This window comes from Serpula lacrymans (assembly GCF_000218685.1).
Source record: "Serpula lacrymans var. lacrymans S7.9 unplaced genomic scaffold SERLAscaffold_9, whole genome shotgun sequence".
NCBI lineage: Eukaryota > Fungi > Basidiomycota > Agaricomycetes > Boletales > Serpulaceae > Serpula > Serpula lacrymans.
The window spans coordinates 1,094,636-1,115,416 of NW_006763298.1; the positions used below are offsets into that span (position 1 = coordinate 1,094,636).

The following is a 20,781-nucleotide window of genomic DNA, read 5'->3' on the forward strand; positions in this document are numbered from 1 at the left end:
TATAACGGCTTCCGTGGCAGTTATTCTCTGTCAAGCCTCTGCTATAGTGTACATCTCTGACGTAGCGCCTATACGTACTATTTGTTTACAGCCCCCGCCGAAACCAGGTAAAAACTCAGCCACCAGGCATTTTGTTTACAGCCAAATAGCGGAGAAACGCCTGATTTGTCAGTCTCCTGCGGTTTTATTGTCTCGGCCCGAAGACTTTTCGGCCAATTCTCCGACCCCAGCGCCGCCGCCGTCGACGACGACCCATAGAACTTTTGCTCGTCCAGCATAGCTTATTCCATATTGCCTCGTAGCATTCTCCATGATATGCCCCGTAATCACAATCTGGGCACCTCGACTCTCAGGAATCGCAATCGTGTCACCAACAAGACTCGCCTCAAAGTATATCATGGCAACATCGATGCAGACCCCCTCGTGCTGGATGAGGACGAGGAGAAGGCCAGGATTGTCAGCACTGCCGGTGTTGATGCTGAGGACGCCAATGTGAGTCTTCTTTTTCCTCGTCTTTCGTCGTCGTGTCCTCCTTGTTGAACTTCGTTACGTGGCACTCTCTGATTGGCTGGCGCCGTGGGAATCTTGTTATCGGATTGCTGACTCATACTTTTTCCCAACCCCCCCAGGAGCACCACTTGCAGGCGGTGTTGTCGGCGGCGTCGCAGAGACACCAGTCGGTTGTACGTTCAACCCGAGGAGCCGCCGAAAAAGTCAGTACAGCACCTGCTGCCTTTATCCCCACCCCAGATTCAACAGGCGTCGTCGATAATTATGAAGAATTCTATCCCTCTGGTCGATGGAAGGATCCTGTGTCGTACATCAAATCCTCTGAAACTGTAGACGAGGCGTGTGCTCATGCTCTTGTCGATGGCTTTGCCTATTTTATGGATGAGCGCGACAAGGAGTGGTTTGATCGTAATAATGAGGAGGCACGGGGTGAAGGCACCAGTGCGCAAGGTGCATTCTCGGTGCCCGGAACTACAACCAGGTCAGGTTCTACTCAACGGAGTGCAAAAGCGAAAGGAAAGGAGCCAGATGTGGCGCAGCCTATGGTGATGTCTGAGGATGAGTTCGAGCTTATTATGGGGCTCTTCGAGAAGGTCACGCACGAGAAGACGGAGTTCCTTCATCATGTAGGTTATTCGTTGTTATTGGCCTTGTCTATGTCCTGACGTTTTGTAAAAGGGCCTCGAGCAGGGCATGACGTTTCCGCCCTTTTCAGAGTATCAGGACACTTTTACCTCACCGTTCACACCGGCCATCTTTACTTCGTTCACTGTCCCGTCATGGATCCCGTCGTCTGCACAGCTCCTTCGTTTAGCTAGGATGATTTATCCTTACTGGCGAGAAAGACGGATCGAGCGGGGTGGCCACAGGATTATTCCAGCTCTGAATGTAAGTCCACTACCCTCTCAAAGATGTGCCCGTGTCTAATTAATTAAACCTTCCTTCAGTTTGACGAGGCAGATGTCATTAACGAATCGTATATATGTTTCCGGAGGCGTGAAATCAAGGCAGTCCGCAAAACGCGCGCTTCACAAGCCACGTCTTCGGACAAGTTGTTGCGTCTGCAATCCGAGCTGTCTATTTCTTTGGAGCTCGCCAAGAGTGTTTTGACCCGGGAGAATATCAAGAAGGATGCAGCCCAGCAAGCTATTCAAGTATGGGAAAAACGAATGGAGTTTGTCAATATGAAGAGGAAGTTTTCCTCGTTGGGCAGCAAAGAAGACGAGGATTTGTTGCACGACAAGGAGAGAGTACCAAAGAAACCCAAGGTGGAGAACATGAAGTATGTTTACATTTCGTACTATTCATATTTTTATGCTGATCATTGTCTAGCCGTGCAACCGGACTAAAATTGCGCCCAAGGGACAGCAACGACCTGAACTCGCCTGCTATGCAATTGGAGGCCCTCATTCGTCCCAAAGAGCGGTACACCATGATCACCGGTGCTGTGGATCGAGACATGGCCCGGCAAAAGGAGAGGGATCACCAGTGGGAGGATTTACTCACAGTGAGATCCATATTTTTTGATGCCCATACACTCTGTTAATTTCTCCTCATTTACAGAATCCATATCAACCATCTCCCGTTCCTTATACTCAACGCCATTGGAAACCTTTCTTTGCTTCTCGTTCAACGTCACCATCATTACTTGGCCGGGATGAAGAGGACGACGACGATACATCCAGTCATGTTCGATACCTCAGAATTCGTTTCGCTCGCGCTCGTCGTCTTTGTCTCGACCGTCACGACTCACTTGTCAAACTGCCTGCTCTACATCAGAGTTCAAGCAGTGGTGTCAGTGACCGCAAAGCGGAGTTCATGCGTCGGATGAGACAATTTGATGACGACGGCGATGAAGAACGGGTGTCCAAGTTACACGAGAGGTGGCGATTTGATGACGACGATTCTCCTGTCGTCGGCCCTGAAGGGCCTGATGAGCAAGACAGGGTCCTCATTGATGATTACGAACCAAGGTAAATAAACGATCATCTGGAATCAGTCACATGAACTGACCTTGTCCACAGATATCTTCGACACGCGATGACACTTATTCAAGACCGGGACCAGCAAGACCTGCTGAACGATCCCACTATTGTACTTTCTACTGCTGAAGGCCGTCATCAGGCCGTCGCACCATTCCGAATGGGTATGCAACCGCCAATGCGAAGAGAGATGCAAGCCATTGCCAGGCCTTATCCTTCCGGGTCAGGCATACAGACATCTCGACCCTTGGGTTCACTTCCACTTTCATCGCCACTTCCCAACGGTGTCCCGATATCGATGCAAGCCCACGTTAAAGCCATGCAGCCCCCTTCGTCTGTATCCCATCTCCGCATATCCTCCAATGGAGGTATGCGTCCTCCCATGTCTTCTCCTACCGCTGCAAATATGGCGGCCAATAATCTTCCTTCGCATTCCTCACCACCGCATCCCCCTACAGGAGTCGCTACTAACGGTGTGAACGGCGTCAATCACAACTCTCATATTCCTGCCGATGGCGATTCGATAAAGTTGACTGCTGCCGCAAACGGTGCGCCTCCTAACGGTGTGTCTCAGGCACAGAACGAGGTGAACATGGCCGCGAATGTAGATGTCGCCCAACCTACACAGTCTCCCGTCCGCCCAAAGTCGGATAACCAACATCCTGCCGCTATCACCATTCCTAATGGGTATCATGTCACACCGATGAATGGCTATCCGCCCATGGCAAATGGCTCACCATATATGCACCACGCAAACAGACAGCATAATGGCCTTAGTGCGCAACAAATGCAAAGTTTGAAAGTAGCATTTGCTGGTCAAGATCCTAATGCACTGCACGCATCTGGTCGCACCTTGCCAGGTTCCTACGTGGGACACGTTGTACCTAATGCGCAGCATTTTAACGTGCAGCTTGGGAACAATCTCAACCTCAAATTGCCGCCTACACGGCAATGGGCACAACTCGCTTCTCCCTCCCAGCAGCAAATGGCCCTAAGCAATGATCCTGTCGCTGGGGGCATGCCCAGTCCCAATGTCCATCAAATGGCTCTACCCGCTCGAACCCCATCTGCAAATGGATCGCGAGCATCGGGTCGTGGGACGAGTATCAGCAGTATGCCTTCATCGGTTGGTCATATGATGGGAGGTGGTCAGCTCACTTCACATTCCGTTTCACCACATCTTCAGCATAGCCCTCCATCTCTCTCTACGGCCTTGACACAACTCCCACAGCAGTCTTCACCGCACCTGCAAACGCCAACTTTGAAGATGGCTTCGCCGGCTCTGCAGCACCAGCAGCCGGTGGGGAACTCGCAAGGAGGTTATTAGGGAGAGTGAGAGGCTTTTCCTTCTACTATGAGTTTGTTCCCATACGATATTTGCGGGGTTCTCCCTTACTGTCCATTCACCATTCAAGTCATTTTGTCTTTATTGCTCTTCTCTACTCTACAATCTGTTTCATGTGCTTTCCGGTCATGTATGTTAGTTAGGTATTCTGAAGTGTTTCATACTTCTCATACCCTCCTTTTTTTGTGAATAGTATCCTCTGCTCACACTCGAACATCTCAATCGTGACTCGGATAGATAAATTGGTCCTTCAAAATTGACACTGACGTACAGTTATGGGTCGTGCATGTTAGGTTCTTGTGTATTGTCACTCACTGTTCAAACCACGTCTCCACTCACGTCGAAATATCATGACTCAGGGGAAATAGTACCACTTATGTTTTCCGCTCAATTGTGCTACTTTTTCTCATGTTCTGCTTTGCAAAGAACGAATGCAATCTCACATCGACTCATCACTCAGAAATCATAGTAAGTAAGTTGTGGGTTTATATTGAGGGCTCCAAATTCCAATCTAAGGTATAGTGCACAAAGTGCTTGTAAGTGTGATGAAAGAAATAGAAAATGAGACGGAATGCTTCAAGTATACGGAATATAAGTACAGTAAAAGATGGAAGAAAAAAGAAAAAAAATCTAATAACAAGTACGATTCACGAATCATGTGAAATAGTACCAGATGTGTTGGCAGCTCAGATTTCGGCTGTGCTGCTTTTTGTGGTGTTCTTTTTTTGCGCAAAAGAACGAATGCGATCTCGTCGTACTGAAACGTTGTGACTGAGAAAGACTGGTAAGTAAGTTGTGGGATATATCGAGGGGTTCCGGTCTAAAGTATAGTGCACGAAGTGCTTGGTGCTTGTAAATGTGATGAGAGGAATAGAATATGCCAGTGGACGGATGCTTCAAGTATGGCATATAAGTACAGTAGCGGTCACCAAGAAAGAAAAGGGATTCAGAAAAAAACCTAAAGGTAACGAGAACGGTTCAAAATTCATTGTGAAATAGTATCAGATATGTTGACAGCTCTAATTTGAGCCGTGCTGCTTTTTGCGTGTTCTGTTCTGCGAAGAACGAATGCGATCTTGTCGTGATTCGTAGTCGCTCGGGAAGAGTGGTAAGTAAGCTGAAGAATATATTGAGGGCTCCAAAATTCCAGTCTAAGGTATAGTGCACGAATTGCTTGCTCGTAAGCTTGTAAGTGTGACGAGAGAAAGAGAAGATGAGACGAATGCTTCAAATATACAGAATCCAAGTACAGTAATTTTCACCGAGAAAGAGAAAGAAAAAAAAAATCAAAAAATAACAAAACTGATTCACAATTCAAAAGTCAGAATCGACATGATGGAGCTCTATTTCACCATCCTTCTCCCGAATGCGCCATGGATCACGCCTGAGTGGGGCACCTCTCCTTCGGTCAATCTGAAGGAGCTTCTTTCCAGCGTCTGCCTTTACTTCAGGCCGAGGGCGGAGCGAGCGAACTCGGGCTTCGCGGCTGGATAGAACGACGACGTCGGAGGCGGAACTGGGGCCAGTGTATGGGACGACATCGGAAGGCACGGCCAGGGAAAGTGCACCGACAGGCTGAACTTCCAAGGAGAGGGACGACTGAGGCAATGAAGGAACCATTGACAAGTTGTCGTGCAAATCGCTATACGGGACCTTGCTTGCAGCAGACAGACGTTCAAGTGCCAACTCCTCCGATGAGAATGGATACTGAAGTTCAGGTTCGGATTCGGCGTGAGAGCCGATAGACTCTACTTCTTCTGAAGGCTCGTCACCTGCGTCAGGAATGGGGGTCAATGCTCTCTGGGAAGCGCTAACGCTGGATTTCAACCACTTGAACCAACCAGCCGACTGGGCTAATACTGAAGAGCTGGATTCGTCGTGACCCTCTTCATCTTCTAGACGAAGGCGCTTGTTCTGCCGTCCATTATCTACGGCCTTTCCTTTGCCTTTCCAACCTCTTTGGCTAGCAGACTCCGAAGGGGCAAGCGATTCGTTGTCATCGTCAATCTCGAGGGGACGTTTTCGGGATCCGGACGGGGGAGCGAGAGGGGCGTCGACAGCTTTTTGTTTTTGTAAACGCTTGCTTGCCCTGGGGTGGGCAGCGGTGGACGGACCCGGTGTGGCATACATGTCCTCGAGATCATCACGAGAGCGTTTGCGATTTACGCTGTAATTGTGAGGGATAGCAGAGGGCGGGCTAGAGTGATGCGACGCTTTCGTCAATGAGGGCAAGACACGATGAGAAGGGGATACTGACAATTGAGTTTCAGCAGCGGGCCCGTCTTCCTCATTGACACTCTCTGGTGATGGCAGACGTTCGAATTTGTGAGGACTTTGCGAGACGTATGCATGGAGGTCGTGCGAGGAAGGCACCTTGCCGTTGTAGCCGCTAGACATGCGGAGAAGGGGATTATTCAGTGAAGTGGTCAAGGGGAGAGACGAATGAACTGACCTTGAAACTGAATTGCTACGACTCCTGCTACGGCCATCGCTATTTGCGCTGTCGTGGCTCCGATCCAACGCACCATCAGACACTTGCGCTCCCTCATCGCCGCCAGCATCGCCGTCGTTCTCATGACCGTTGCCTTCAGACTGACTATCACTTTCACTGTCATCATCACCACTCCCATTGCGCGTGTGATTCACCGCATACTCTGCGCTTCTAATCAAACGTCCTACATAACTATTACCGGCGACTCTCGCAATGAGGTTGAGGAACGCTTGCATCTTTCTCGCCTCCTCGTCGAGCTCGCTTTGAGCGAGGGTGGCTTCGAGAAGCGCTGCGGTAGCTTCGGCGCGTGCATCCTCGAGGCGATGCGTGAGGTGCTTTCGCTGGCGCTGGACGTCGTAGAGCATGGTGGCGAGCCATGTGGGGTCTTTGATATCGAGGGGGGCTTTTGGGGGATAAACTATCTCTAGGAGAGGGGGGTAGAAGACGTCGCTGCCAATAGCTTGTTCTCTACCCTCGCCGGCTTCGTCGTCGTCGTCGTCGTCTACGTAGTGGACATAGCCATCGGAGGGAGGCGAGGGGAATCTTTCGATAGGGAACTTGCCCTTGTATCTCGGAGAGTCAGGATGTATAGGTTCCTGAGGAGGAGGACTGCGATTTTCTTCGGACATCGAGATAAAACAGCTGTATCGAGAATGGAGGACAGTAGATGTAAAGCGGTTGTGATGGGGGATACGAAGCTTTGATGCTTTGAGTTAGCAGGGGAGAGTCTCGAGTCTCTAGTGGTAGATGGTGGTAGTTCAGGAAGAAGGAGTCCAGGAGGAAGCGGTGGTCCTACCAAGGGCTACTTATAGGTGCCCGGACCCTAGTATTCGCTTTTGCGGTGTTGTACATCGGCTGTGGACGAGGGTCCACACCGGGCATCCCGCGTGGCCACATTCTATTGTCCTATGTTTTTAGAAGCTCAAAATGTGGAACATGAGCAGGATATGGGTCCCTGTAGTAGTTCGCGGAGTCACAAATTTCCATATCGAGTGGCCAGATATCCACGTGGCCACATTGATATTAGGGAAACCGTCCACCAGTCAACCTGAACGCTTGAACGCTTCTATTGTTTTTTAGGCTTTTGTTCTCGGAAAGCGTCATGTCTAAGCTCCACGTCGTTCGGACGCGCTTCGTTACGATAAAAGATCAAAGCTCAGTTACTAAGCAAAACCTTCAGTACCGCTTTGAAGAATACAAGCACAACAGGAACCTTACATTTTGGTTTCTTGTTCTGGGCCTCTCGTAACCACTCGCCTCACAAGATTATGATTTTCATGAAATGGTAAGCATGATATTATAGTGCCTCACCAACAAATAATTATACTCTACAATGAATCTAGCGGCAATAGCTCTATCCCTCTCTTGGTGCAACCGGCTGACGAATATGGTTTGTAGGATACATTGGAGGCAACGGGGCCAACAGTGGCTCGGCTTGTGGTCTATCACTCCCAACTCAATTATCATTGCCAAAAAAAGCAAGCAGACGCCACTCACCCAAAAGTAACGCGCAAGACATCGTCAAATAGAGCCTCCTTCGCCTCTTTTTCACGCTTTAGCTCAGCTCTCCAAACGCGTAGTTCTTCGATTAGATAGGCATGTTGCTCCAATGCATATCTGTGTTTTGCTTTCATAACTAGGTATCTGATCATGTCAGGAGAACGCCCATAGATCAGCCCTGTGGCTGGGTCCGTAGCTCGAGCCAGATGAGGGGGTAGTCCATCATCCCCGTCATCCAACAGATCTAGCGAAGTGCTCCCCGGACTAGATGGGCCAGGCCCACCTTGGTAGCCAAAGTAGTCTCCTCTCTGGTCAACGGGTGAAAGGATGCCTCCATCATCGTGAAGCTCGGAGGGCGTCTGGGGTTCGATCTTGAAAGTGTTGAAACCGCTAGTGGGGTGAACGACTGCTGGGGGCTCTGGCTCAGGTTCGTCTCTTTTTCGCTTTCGATTTCCCCCTCTGCCTGATGGTGGGGGTGGCATATTGTGCTGAAGACGCATGTGCTTCGCGAGGGCATCCGAACGAGTGAAGGACTTGTCGCATTCTACACATCCCATATAAACGAGGGTCTTTATATAATAGAAGCTCAAGAACCTACCTGGTCGAGAACAGGTGAACGGCTTCTCTCCCGTATGGGAACGGATATGTGAGATAAGAGCGAATCGCGAAGTCTGAGCGAGACCCCTTCGTGAACAAGTAGACCATTCGCAGGTGTAGTTTGATTTGTGTACGCCAATATGCTCTGTGCACAATACCGTGAGCTGAGATAAGGATTATAAGCTGGTGGCTTACCGTGGTGAATATGGTCGATGAGGGTTGGAAGATGGGTGAATATGATGCCACAGTCGTCCCAAAGACAGGTAACTGTGTCAGCTTCCTGGTCTTCCTGGGCGTTGGCGGCGGGTGCTGGAGAACCTGGGCGAGAAACCGACGGACCAGGGTCACCTCCCTCGCTAAATGAAGTATCGTCGTCGTCGATGATAGATACGCTTGAGAACGAGGGCGACGGCGAGCGGGGAGGAGGGGAGGGGCTGTATATGCTGCGAGCCATGTTGATGCTTTTGTGCTCTGAGCCTCGGTTGAGCAAAGTTCACCACCATCGTTGGATGTCCATGGGCGTCTATTAGTCATCATTTACGACACTCCGCCACTCCATCCTTACTGGTGTTTCTTACCTTTTGTACCATACTCTTCCTATCCATCCTTTCCAATGACCACACCATATCCCGGTTATCCTCCTCCAGGCTCATACGCCCATATCCCCACCGCTGCACCCCCCGCAACCCCGACCCCTCGCGGACGTGGCAGAGGCGCAGTTGCTGTAGGAGCCAAACGAGGACGAAAACCACGAGGAGCGCTTCCAAACACAACTGAATCACAGCGTCAACCCACACAAGGCTCGCCTCCCGCACCTTCCAGCCCATTCACACCCGTACAATGGTCGCAAGCCTCTCAAAGCCCAGTTCCCCAGAACACCAACAACGTGATAGAGTTGACGATCCCTCCGCAGGATAATGCACCTGCTGCAGGTGGGGCGAGTCAGCAACAACAGCCCCAGGGTATGGCGGACGGAGGCGGAGAACAGAATCTTGATACGGGGACGACGGATATGCCTGTGGTCGCTGTGGCCGTTCCTGGCACTCAACCGCAAAGGCCGAGTGGCCAAGGAGGAGACGAAGATCAAGAAGGGGAGGACGAACTTTTACCTGCTATGGCAGACGACGATTACTCTGCTCAATTATCTTGGCAAAGCCAGTCGAAGGATAATCTCAAGTAAGACTCACTACGGACTCGTATCGGTATCGTAGCTGACTAGCATCTTACAGAGTTCTCATGGACAACTTCAGTCCGGCGCAGTATGATCGCTTTGAAGCTTATCGTCGCCATGCCCTACCTAAGCAGGCCGTCCGCAGGGTGATTATCTTTCATATGACTGTCTACCACGCCGTAGCTTACATCTTTCTGTGATAGGTGATTCAACAAACGATCGGCCAGCAGGTATCCCAGCCCGTAGCTCAAATAGTGGCTGGTTTCGCAAAAGTATTTGTTGGAGAAATCGTAGAGAAAGGTAAGCCGCTTCTCACCCCAAAGCCATCGTTCGCCATCTAACTCGGCTCAAACAGCACGAGCCGTACAAGCTCGAAGGGGCGAAACTGGGCCCCTTTCCCCAGATCATCTGCGAGAAGCCTACCGAATGTATCAGCAAGAAACTGGCAGGGTCGGAAGCGCTAGGCCTATGCGGTCAAAGCGAATTTTCGTCCGCTAACCTTTCGCGGGCACTTGGCTTGGAAATGCAATATACCACGCTTGAAGATCCACAGCTCAGAAAAGGTGGTGGCTCTCGGCGTTACCCTGAATGAAGATCCGCTATGAAATTATGGGGCTTTGCATGATCAGCACAGCGCCTTGACTCTGGAGCGCATGGTCCTGGACTGGATTAGTATCTACATTTTATTTCTCGCGGTCAGAACGGGGCCGAGTAAAACGTTGTTTGGGGATTTCATTATGACTTCAAGCTTACTTCACGCTACAGCGCAGGGTACTTCGGACTTCATTACTACAAGTTATCATTCTCGGACCTCCACGTATTGGTAACAGCTTACGCTAGGGGAATGAGAGTGTGGACCTCTTATTTGTTATCAAATGAGATACGATATTATCTGATTTAAATAGACCTGGTGCCTGCTGGGGTTGCTGTGCTACAAAGTGAGCTTGTGCCCATGACAAAAAGTAACAGCGAGACATCCACAAGATTGGTACGGTGAATACTATGGTACTGATGGATTCTCTTTAGAATTTCTCCATAGCGATGATAGCCAGAGTGTTAATCGTCCGACTTCTCAGTGATAAGGCGAGGGCAAGCAGCGACAAGGTCAGGTTGCTCGGCGCAACCCCAGCGATCGTCGGCGTCGGTGAAGCCCCTGTCTTGCAAGGATCGGTGTATCAAATATAAATACATATCACCAGGGGGGGAAGTTCCACTAAAAAGCCCATCCTTCTCGAAAATCTGATTAGAAAAAAGGCCCAACTCAAACCCCGAAATTTCATGATCCCATTCCCCGGTACCTTCAATGAGTTTTGGCAGTACTACGCAGTTTTGCAAATTTGCCACCTAAGTGTGAAGGAGACGCCCGGCGGGTCACGATGCGGCGGGCACGTTGCCGTTTGTGTTATTAAACTGGCTTTGGTTGATAATATGAGTGACTATTCCCCACCCTTGATGAGCCTGTTCGATCGCTTCTGATCATCAGAACCGGGAGGAGGCTAGTATCGGATTTGGGTGTTTGTTTTGTTTTTTTTTGCGAATTTGGGATTTGACTTGCCAACGGCACGAGTCGATCGTGAGCGCACGAGGTGTCCACGAGATACGGGGTTTACGTCTGGTAAAAAACCAATAGCATCTTGCAATTGCCGTTTGGAACTCAGGCTTGGACTGAATGATCAGTTATACCTAAACCGCGCCCCTGCCGTGTCGATCGTTCGCTTTTCTCGACCACGCCAGCGGAGGAGGGGGGTACGACATTTCGGCATGGTTAGGCCACGTGTATTGATTTAGATCCGGGCGAGCTTAGGATGCGGTATCGTTTTATTTTATTTTGCAATTGGACTGATTTTGAAGTGAGCTGCAATTGCAATGAAGTTCCCAGAGTCTCAGAGCTGTATATCAGCTGTAGAATCACGAATGAATGAATGAATTCGGCAACATTGTTATACAAAACAAAATAGGAAATGAACTCTCCGGATCATCGTTCGACCTCAGGTTCTAAACCATTTGGATAAGTATACCACTTGCGTTGCCCCAGAAAGATGCCGAAAGAGCTTAATAGCCATATCCTTCCAGCCCTTCTCTGCAACAACAACGCCTTCACATCACATCTTGCCAACTTCTTCACCCTCATCTTTGACCTTTTTTTTTAAATCTAATTTCAAAATCGAACGCGAGTCTCACTGTCTCAGCTCATCATCTCCACGCTTCGAATGTCTGATTTATCCCCGAGTCACCTGGGATGCAATGGCGATTTCAACGGAATTTCCAAAGGAGCAGTATGATATAGGAATACCGATACCATACCGAATGCTCTTGAATACGGCCTCAGTCAGACTGTGACATATTCAAGATAGTATATGCGCCGGTGGCAGATAAGGATGTTATAGTGGTATGCGAGAAGCAAAACGCCTGCAGGCAATCGAAGCCCGAGCACATGCCGGCATAAAGACGACACCTGCCACACCAGCGCTGATAGCCAGGACTAATGGTCGTAAGAATGAGGGCTGCAGGGGTGGTAGATCAGCGTTAATGAGAGACATTCATAATATAATATAATATCAGCACATTGGCACCCACACCTGACATGTACAGATAACTTCCATTATCCAGTTGTGCTTAGCGAAGACTCTGGCAATGTCCGAAAGCCTGAAGTGTCTATGTGCAGCTTGCACCCCGTTCGATCCGTTCGAAGCCCTCTCGAAGGTCGATGACAGCAGCGAAAGGATTTTTTTTTCGAGTGTGGCTCGACCACGACGTATATGATAATGAACTTCCGTTAACACGACTTCACATGACATGAACTTCGAGCGTAATCAAAAAAAAGCCTGCACCCGGACAACGAATCACCAGCCTGAGCATAATCGCGGGAGACACTGAGAGGCCCAGTTAGCCCCTTATCAGCTGCAGGGTACCGACCGTTGGCTGGGGGAGCAGCCTAATCAATATCGACGCCTGTCATGAAAAGAAAAGGTCAAAGAAGAAAGAAGAAGGAAAGAAAAAGTCCTCGGGGACTTGATCATTCCATCATTATTGACATGGCATCATGGCATTCAAGCCGTAACGTTAGCCGCAACACCCACGTCTTGTTCACCGTATGACCATGATGATCGCAATACGTCGAATGATAATGTCGTTAGTCGAGCCTGAGTCCCGAAGATAATCACTTCGCAGTGAGATGGTTGATGGCGGCAAGTTCAAGTTCACCGTGCGGGGATGCTATATTCCGAGTCTGTTCAGTTAGTTTCAAGTTCAAGTTATGGCATTTGCGTAACAAGACCCAGCATTACCCTGGTGTGCCCTTCAGGACTGAGTGATAAGACCCTACACCACGTAACAAAACCAACTGATAAGTTATATTGGAGCACTGGATACAAGAGATATGTCTCATCTCGACGACCATACGATCACAATCAATTTGCGAAGGGAACGTCTATTCAGCATTCGAGTTGAGTACGAGTTGGCCGCGGCAACGAGGCTTGGCGTCGAGGTACGATAGAGTAAACTGACGTGTTGTGTGGTATGGCATGCAAGCTATATGGCATAAATCCGTATGATGGCGATATCGACGCGGGTAACAAACTCAACTTGAAGTGAGAGCTAGTACTAGCATGCCAATCTCGTACTTGCCAAGTTAGAAAGTCCCCGTCGAGTTTTATCAACAACATGCAGCTACGCGAGTTATCAGTATCACAGAGTTGAGTGCTGCCACAACTCCATAAAGTATAAGTATCCACCCTGCTTACACATGAGTACCTGTTCAATACAGTATAATGAATAGCACCGCGGAGTGCCGCGAGGGCCTTGAGAGAAACGAGAGTGATCGTAGATAGACAAAGGGTCTGTTTTGGTAAGTGGCCAGTGGGCGCTCCGGGATGTTCTTGGATCTTTGACACGGTCATCACGACGGGTATCAATGCGTTATGAAGGTGACCCAAGTATGGAGATACAATAGTATAGATGCCAATGGAAGTATCCGGGGGAAACGCCAGCACCTTCAAGTCGCTGAGGATTCAGAACATCCGAGCAAGCCGACGTTTCGTACTACATAGTACTAGTACATACTTACACACTCTATACGATACTTATGAGCTTATGAGGGCATACTCTGCTGTAAAAGCGCTATCTGAGAAGCACCTCAGATGAGGCTTATCACGATCAAAACGGCGGTGAGATATACTATACCTTGGTCGACGGAACATCGTGATCTTATCATCGCATGATATCGGGAGTTGGGTCTGTATTGTCAAGATCATGGTGTTCCTCATATCAGCTATTGAATAGTGGCCGAGTCGTCAAGGGGTCCGTTCACTGGGGTAAACCATCCTTCCTCTTCAAGCTCTAACCAGGCTTAGAATCTGATGCGCAGCATGGGGGGTGTAGTAGCGGATAGCACGAAAATAGAAGCTAGAGGGCGGTGTGGAGTGGAGTGGAATACAGATACAGAAACAGAAAACGGCCGTGAAGGCTTCTTCGAAAGTTTCAGAACGTAACCGAGTGATTCCATAGACGTGTAATGGAAGTTCATTTGAGAGAGAAAAAACTTCGGAGTGCGCGATCAGACAACGCCGTAGTACGTTGATATGCATATGGCTCGGAACATACTGGGAAAGCCCATTTTTGACGTTTCCGTTGTCTTCGCCATGGTCCCTCGTGGAAGTGGAACCGACAAAAGGTTTATGGAATGGGTTGACCACAGCATGTTGGCATCCGGATCGTCATGTCGTTAGAGTACCCCTTTGGTAGAACATATCTGCCACGGACCAAGTTTGACGGATGGCCGTTTCGCAAGTGCTCTTGCTCCGAGCCCATAGATAGCCTACAGATTCGTCGACACCGGAATCGATTCGTCACTTGTAAGGGGGGAAAGTAGAGCTGCGCAGTGTGTGTCGTGTCATTGTGGTGCATATCTCTTCAGGTCATGCCAAAATAATTAACAGTGTTCAGAACCATACTGGAAATGCCCCCCATTGACAAAGTTCGTCGTTTCCGTTGTCTTCGTCGCGGTCCCTCATGGAAGTGGAACCGACAAAAGAGTGATGAAATGGGCGGACCACAGCATGTTGGCATCCGGATCGTCACGTCGTTGGAGTACCCGCCGTGGTAGAACATATCTGGCACGGACCAAGTTTGACGGATGGACGGTTCTTCGCAAGTGCTCTTTCCCCGAGCCCACAGATAGAATTCAGCCTACAGATTCGTCGTGTCGTGTCATTGTGGTGCCGGTCTCTCCAGGTCATGCCAAAATAGCCATGTCCGGAACCACACTGGCTGGAAAAAGCGCCCCCATTGACAAATTTCGTCGTCTCCGTTCTCTTCGCCATGGCCTCTTCGTGGAAGCGGAACCGACGAAGGACGGAATGGGTCCAGGTGGACCGCAGCATGTAGTGTCACAACCCGTCGACAGCCCGGATTGCCAGCCTCGCATGGAGTGCGTACGCATGGCAGAACCTATCTGCCTCGGGGACCAGGTCGATTGGTCAGTGGGGGGACGCGGAGAAAAGAGGCACTGTCGGTGTGCAGCCTGGGGTCGTCATATCGTATCGCGTGCTTTGGTGGTGCTGGTGGGGAAGGTTCTGGCTCTCACCGGCGTATTGTCACGATGTTATTGTAAAGCAGGCAGTGTCGAGTGAACAAGGCCGATGAAATTGGGAAGATGGCGTTGACTTCAAGATCAGATCGGATGAGTGGAGGGCGTATTTCGAATTTTGGGTTCCAAGCAGTGCCAGGCCCATGGACAGCCTTGCTTTTTGTCGGCGTAGGTGATGGCCATCATCGCAGCATGGTCTTTGCAGTGGGACGGTAAAGGTCGTAGGCAGTACTATCAGTATCACAGTACAAAGAACAAAGACTCGGTGTGGGGCAGTGGTGGTCAAGTAAAGTTCATGTTCGTGTGTGCAGCGGGAAAGAGGTTCGGCAAATCGGCAGTCGGCACGGGTTGTTTCGTTATACTGGCCGGAACCACCTCGGGAAAGCTATGACCCACTCATCCCGTCCGGACTATAGACACTTAGTAAACCACCTGCCTCGTCCCACACGAGCCCACAAGTAGCCCCACCGCCCCCTTCTTACGATCCAAAGACGGCTGTTGGGTGTCCTTAATCATTCACGTACGACACGCGCATCTCAAAAGAGCATTGGGATCATGCATCACCTTTGAGCTCAATTCAAAGAAAGCAGTCGGAAGGCGTTTTACGGTAATCACAGTAACACGATACACGATACCCGCAATCGCTGCGAACCTCGCTTCGCCCCCCAAGGCCGTGCTGAATAGGAATAAGGAATAAGGGACAGAGAGATTGTAGCGGAGATGGGGAGGATCTGGCGTGCGGCGAACCTTCACCAGCCTTCCCCCCCGGTTCTGGATACCGTATGCACAAACGCAAACACCCATACGCCGAGCACCGCGCACCAACAACTCAGATTCCCAGAACAAAACAATTACAAAAGGCATTGATACGAACCAAGCGCCGCCGTCCGTGCTATCTTAGAACAGAACAGACCAACCATACCCAATTCCTATTCATAGACCCAGGCCCTCCCGCTCCGAGGTCCAGCCCGTACGCCTTTGTGTACTACATCATGGGCAGTGTACAGTACAGTATGCGTTCGGGCGAGGGCAATGCATACCGAGACAATGATAACGATGCGAATGATCACGAACGGATCTCATATCTACGAGTATACATAGTATCGGGACGGTCTTGCCAGCCGCACAGATCAGTGCTTTTAACGTGTGATGACTAGTAGTGTTAATTTTAATGTGACGAGTGGCGGGTGCAGTTGCGGGAGGGGTCGGTGCCGGTGCAGGAGTACGTTGAAGGTTGAGGCAGGGGCTGAGATTGTCAATGTTGTTCTGGGTTGGATCTAGACGTTGACGTTGGCATTGACCCGTTGACCCGCCAACATGAACCCACTAACGTACAAAGCCAAGAGAAGGGAAGGGAAGGGAAGGCTCTACTTACACCTTGAATGATGATCCATGATCCATGATCCACGCTGACCGTTCCAGGCTCCACCACCACCCGACTCCCCCACCGTGGCTGTTCGTTCTCTCGTAATCCCCAAGCCCAGGCCCAGTAAAGTACCCAAACTCACACTCACATCCACAGCAAGCTGTCAAGACGTCGAGTGCTCAAACGTGTTCGTGTTCGCGTTTTAGGCTGATCTGATCAGCCAAACTAGCAGGCGGGAATCAGGGTGTATTGCTGGCAGGACGCGCAGGGAGTCCAGGACCAGGACGGGGCAGGTTATGAAATTGGGAGGGAGCGAGATGATGAGATCCAGGCAAGTGGAATACGTGAGTTGGAATGTAGGACGTAAAATAGAGTAATGCGTTACACTTGTATCCCCGGCCCTCCCATCCGAACTCCCCAAACCATGAAAGGTTGGCAATGTTAACATTCGCATGATGCAATCATACGATCATGACACCGTGCAGGGCTGATGACGCAGGGTGACCGCAGTTCCGTGAAGCTCGTGAAGGGCTTTGAAGGGTATCATGGTCTGAATGTGCGAATGCCTTCATTGCACCCATGGCATCAGAACGTCGGAAGGCGAAAGGCGTCTATAGGCATGGACGTTCCTTTATTTGGTCCCCGAGTGATGGGAGGTTGCGGTTCAGATCTGAGAACGTTGGGAAGTCGCAATCCTGAGAAGCCGGGAAGTTGGGAAGTTGGGAAGCCCGAGTGCGTCTCAGGGGCGAGACAGAAATAGGAAAAATGTGGGCATCGTGGCAAATAGAAGGCGTAGTGGTGGGTGATAAGTGATAACCCAGATAACCGTTCGATAAACGCGACGCCGCAGTCAACGTTCGACGAGCTTCAACGCCAACTTTAGGGCCATCGCCAGCCCATAGCCGGACGCTGACATCGACGCGCGTTCCACCCGAGTACGGCGGATCGCAACGCTCGTCTCCACGTTTTGGACGTTTGGACAGACAGGCAGGCATGGATGATGGAATCACCGGCAGGGATTCTAGAGTCGTTGGTCGCAGTGATGTCAACATCAACGTCGACATCGACATCAAAACCAACGTCGCACCATCGTACGGCATAGAGTAGCTCGAGGGTTCGCAGGTACACACGCGAGGGGGGGGGGTTGATGTCGGTCGAGGCAAGGGTGCTGCATGTGGTGTGTGGTATGCGGTATGGGGATGGTGGGGGACCGGCCATCGACCGTGGAGATTCGGAGCGACGGCTTGAAATGAGTGAAGGAGGTGGTGGTACATCCCTTGTTTGCATTTCGCTAGCCAAGACCGACCTTCAAACTCCCTTGTGAGGTACAGTTGCGAGTGTACACTTGAGATTTGGGTCCATGGTATGCTATCATGGCCCGTCAAACTTGAAAAGCGATTGTGATAGGGGAGCCTGAGCCTGCAGATCTCCGGAGCTCGTGTGCTGATTCTTGATTCCTGATCCTTGTCACCAACTCCCGCACATCGGCTCTTTGCACCTTTGCACCACATCCATAGTATCCACTCTCAGCCCCATATAGCTTTTAGCTTTTCGGAACATATCACTGTCAGCGAAACAGCGAACGTACTAGTATCCATCCATTCATACAGTATGTATGAAAACAGTCATGCGATTCGGACGGAGACTCGCCAGATCCGCACATGTCCAGACCAAGGGCGAGATCACGATGGGATGCTAAGAGCCTGACGATGCGTCGCGGACTTGCGCGCATTGCAACGTTTGGATTCAGAGAGTTTTTTTGCCACCGCAATATCGCGATTTGGCATGGTCCCGGACCAGGTCTGTGTCCTTTGAAGCTTCTGTGTCTTGACAGTCCAAGTGTGCTGTCGAAGAAAGTCAACTCGGTCTCAGATCCTAATTATCCCAATTTTGATTTTTTGACATGGACGCTGCCAATTCAGAGCCATGGGGGCAGTGGCCATATTCCGCCATAGTGGAAAGTTCAGCTGCTAATACTGTATTAGACATTTGTCACCAAAGGCCCGCCTGTTGACACTAAGCCGCGGCGAGTCTGGTTCGGGAGGGGTGCATAGCAAGGGTAAGGGTGGCAGCTTGATGGTGATAGGAAAACCCGCAAGTCATAGCGTCCGTCGACTTGCACCCTCAGGCCTCAGACCTCACATGCCTCAGACCTCAGATCCTCACACCCCAGCGAGGATTCGGATTCAGAACAAGCTCTTGGCTGATTTTGGACGAGCTGACGCGGTCAAGTAAAGGCCAAAAAGGAACGAGATTCAAGCTTCAGCCAGTGTCCCGGGTCTTTGAGCGGGGTTCTCTGTCAAATGTAAGATGAAAGAGCTGAGATCCGATGTTCATACTTCATTTTCGTTGCTCATAAATGGTAAAAAGACGACGATGATTGAGTGTGGAGGAGAAGGGCTTCTTCGTGCTTCAAGAAGACGCGGTATGTTGCAAGTGACGTGAGGCTGAGCATCTCACGTTTAACCAACTTGGTCAAGTGTGGACAAATTCAAGAATGGGTTGAGACATTATACACCACACATTGTATCCACATGCAGGACACTGTCACGGTTCGAACGCATTACCTCAAGACCCAGAAGAGAGGTTGGGAGAGATGTTTGGATTCAGAAGAAATGGCCTCGTGGCAACAGGGTTGAAGGTTCTTCTGAGTAGTGCCGATTAGACAATCAATGGCAAGTGTCTTGTGACCGGGCAAATAGCTCCTATAGGTCACGCGTAGTACTATCGTAGGTTAACTGCTCACAAAACCGAGGAGAGGCTGAGGGTGGAGATGATTGAATATGATGATTATATTTCAAATGACAGTGTCTGTTCTCGGAAGAGATCTGAGGGGATGGCGGCATCAGAGTTTTGGAATTGATGAGCACGCGAGTGGGGGGTGGTAAGCGAAAATGGGAGATCAGTTGGACCCAAGGTGAAGCCGAGAGTTGGAAATGGGATGTAGTATAGAATTTGAAAAAGAGGTCACACATAAGAGATCAGTAAGTACGGTGGGATCTTCCATTCTGGCGGTTAGTGGTACATGGTGGTAAAAGTTTTTATCAGGAGACCGAACGGAGTAGGTGTATATACGTGATGGACGGTTTGGGTGGAGAGGGAGGAGAGGGATGAGGAGGGTTAGCGCGTGTTGTTGGCATGAGAGCCATATCGTTATACCGCACCCGAGGGTCGCTAGACGCAGTGTCATGGGGGACGAAGGTGTTTCAATGTGTTTCAATTTGGGATGGGGTGATTGACGACGCTCGCGGGAGGCCAAAAGGAGGGAGTGTCCCTTGAGGAGAGGGGTAGCGAGGTACGAGGCGAGGGTGTGTCAAATGTGAGCTGTGGGCACAGCTCGTCGACTACTCACAAACACACCACAACACAGGCAACCCATGCCGGTCTCTCCCGGACAAGAAGCCGAGTGACGGCACCGTGTTTGGCATTGTTGACTGATGGTCGGACCGCAAATAGGAAAGGTTATGTACGCGTGGGAAGGGGAGGGCAGCCAATGGGGAGGGGTGCTGACCACTGGAGCCACCGTGTCGCTAAATAGCGAGCGTAGACAGATACCAGTCCGACATCCTCCCCTCCAACCAACCACGACATCAACATCTCTCTCCCCTCCTCCTCCCCTCCACGACTTCAACATCTCTCCCCTCCTCCTCCCTCCATCCCCATGGCTGCCACCTCGCAACCCATCGCATTCCCCTCCTCATCACACTCAAATGACTACACCATGGCCTCTGGCTCCTACACTGGCGCAAATGGCTCATTTAATGCTGCTTCATACACCCGCCACTACCTCGGTTCGCCCCTCTCGTGGCGTGCTGGCTCATTCGGCAGTCGCATCTACCCCAGCTGCTCCCCTGGCCAGCTCATCGCCCCTCTAGAGTACGTTCCCCCCTCCCCCCCGCTCAATATCACCTCACCTTGCCCCCTCTAGTACAACTGACTTCAAGTGTGGAAAGCTATCGTCCTCCCTCGAGAGCGATCGCGGTTCCATCATAAATGCTCTTTCCGCCTTTGAACGTGAAGACGAACTCGTGAGCTTCCTGCTTTCTTATGGCATCTTCTCTATTAACGTTCCTCTAGTGTCGTAATTACACCTGCTGCGGCCATACCCTAAACGACCTACACGCCCTCTTGGAACACTTTGAGGAAGTACACGTCGTCGTCGTAGACCCTTATGCTCCCCACCAGTCCTTCCCTGTCGTCCCAAACCCACCGCACCAGCTATCCGGTCCCCC

The 20,781-nt window shown here is 50.5% G+C and overlaps 7 protein-coding genes across 7 annotated transcripts; 4 read left to right on the forward strand and 3 right to left on the reverse strand.

Moving 5' to 3' along the window:
• Positions 1-315: 315 nt before the first annotated feature.
• On the forward strand, positions 316-4,290 carry SERLADRAFT_416527 (uncharacterized protein; the record flags this gene model as incomplete). Its single annotated transcript, XM_007320203.1, has 7 exons — positions 316-492; positions 630-1,136; positions 1,189-1,398; positions 1,458-1,792; positions 1,843-2,017; positions 2,074-2,483; positions 2,535-4,290. The coding sequence occupies 7 exons, from the start codon at positions 316-318 to the stop codon at positions 3,817-3,819; spliced, it is 3,099 nt and encodes a 1,032-aa protein (XP_007320265.1).
• Positions 4,291-4,830: 540 nt separating this feature from the next.
• On the reverse strand, positions 4,831-6,576 carry SERLADRAFT_471666 (uncharacterized protein; the record flags this gene model as incomplete). The annotated part of the gene is made up of 3 exons (XM_007320204.1): positions 4,831-6,034; positions 6,095-6,226; positions 6,290-6,576. The coding sequence occupies 3 exons, from the start codon at positions 6,562-6,564 to the stop codon at positions 5,152-5,154; spliced, it is 1,290 nt and encodes a 429-aa protein (XP_007320266.1).
• A 1,003-nt stretch (positions 6,577-7,579) lies between these two features.
• Positions 7,580-8,911, reverse strand: SERLADRAFT_471669 (uncharacterized protein; the record flags this gene model as incomplete). Its single annotated transcript, XM_007320205.1, has 4 exons — positions 7,580-7,770; positions 7,826-8,372; positions 8,427-8,570; positions 8,621-8,911. 4 exons carry the CDS (start codon positions 8,877-8,879, stop codon positions 7,683-7,685), a joined length of 1,038 nt encoding a protein of 345 aa, XP_007320267.1.
• A 750-nt stretch (positions 8,912-9,661) lies between these two features.
• On the forward strand, positions 9,662-10,094 carry SERLADRAFT_371281 (uncharacterized protein; the record flags this gene model as incomplete). Its single annotated transcript, XM_007320206.1, has 3 exons — positions 9,662-9,742; positions 9,800-9,896; positions 9,952-10,094. The coding sequence occupies 3 exons, from the start codon at positions 9,662-9,664 to the stop codon at positions 10,092-10,094; spliced, it is 321 nt and encodes a 106-aa protein (XP_007320268.1).
• A 3,168-nt stretch (positions 10,095-13,262) lies between these two features.
• On the reverse strand, positions 13,263-14,562 carry SERLADRAFT_471673 (uncharacterized protein; the record flags this gene model as incomplete). Its single annotated transcript, XM_007320207.1, has 1 exon — positions 13,263-14,562. The coding sequence occupies one exon, from the start codon at positions 14,180-14,182 to the stop codon at positions 13,928-13,930; it is 255 nt and encodes an 84-aa protein (XP_007320269.1).
• A 1,434-nt stretch (positions 14,563-15,996) lies between these two features.
• SERLADRAFT_471674 (uncharacterized protein) lies at positions 15,997-17,495 on the forward strand (the record flags this gene model as incomplete). Its single annotated transcript, XM_007320208.1, has 1 exon — positions 15,997-17,495. The coding sequence occupies one exon, from the start codon at positions 17,040-17,042 to the stop codon at positions 17,307-17,309; it is 270 nt and encodes an 89-aa protein (XP_007320270.1).
• Positions 17,496-17,528: 33 nt separating this feature from the next.
• On the forward strand, positions 17,529-18,176 carry SERLADRAFT_471677 (uncharacterized protein; the record flags this gene model as incomplete). Its single annotated transcript, XM_007320209.1, has 2 exons — positions 17,529-17,556; positions 17,578-18,176. One exon carries the CDS (start codon positions 17,697-17,699, stop codon positions 17,871-17,873), a length of 177 nt encoding a protein of 58 aa, XP_007320271.1.
• Between the last annotated feature and the right edge of the window lie 2,605 nt (positions 18,177-20,781).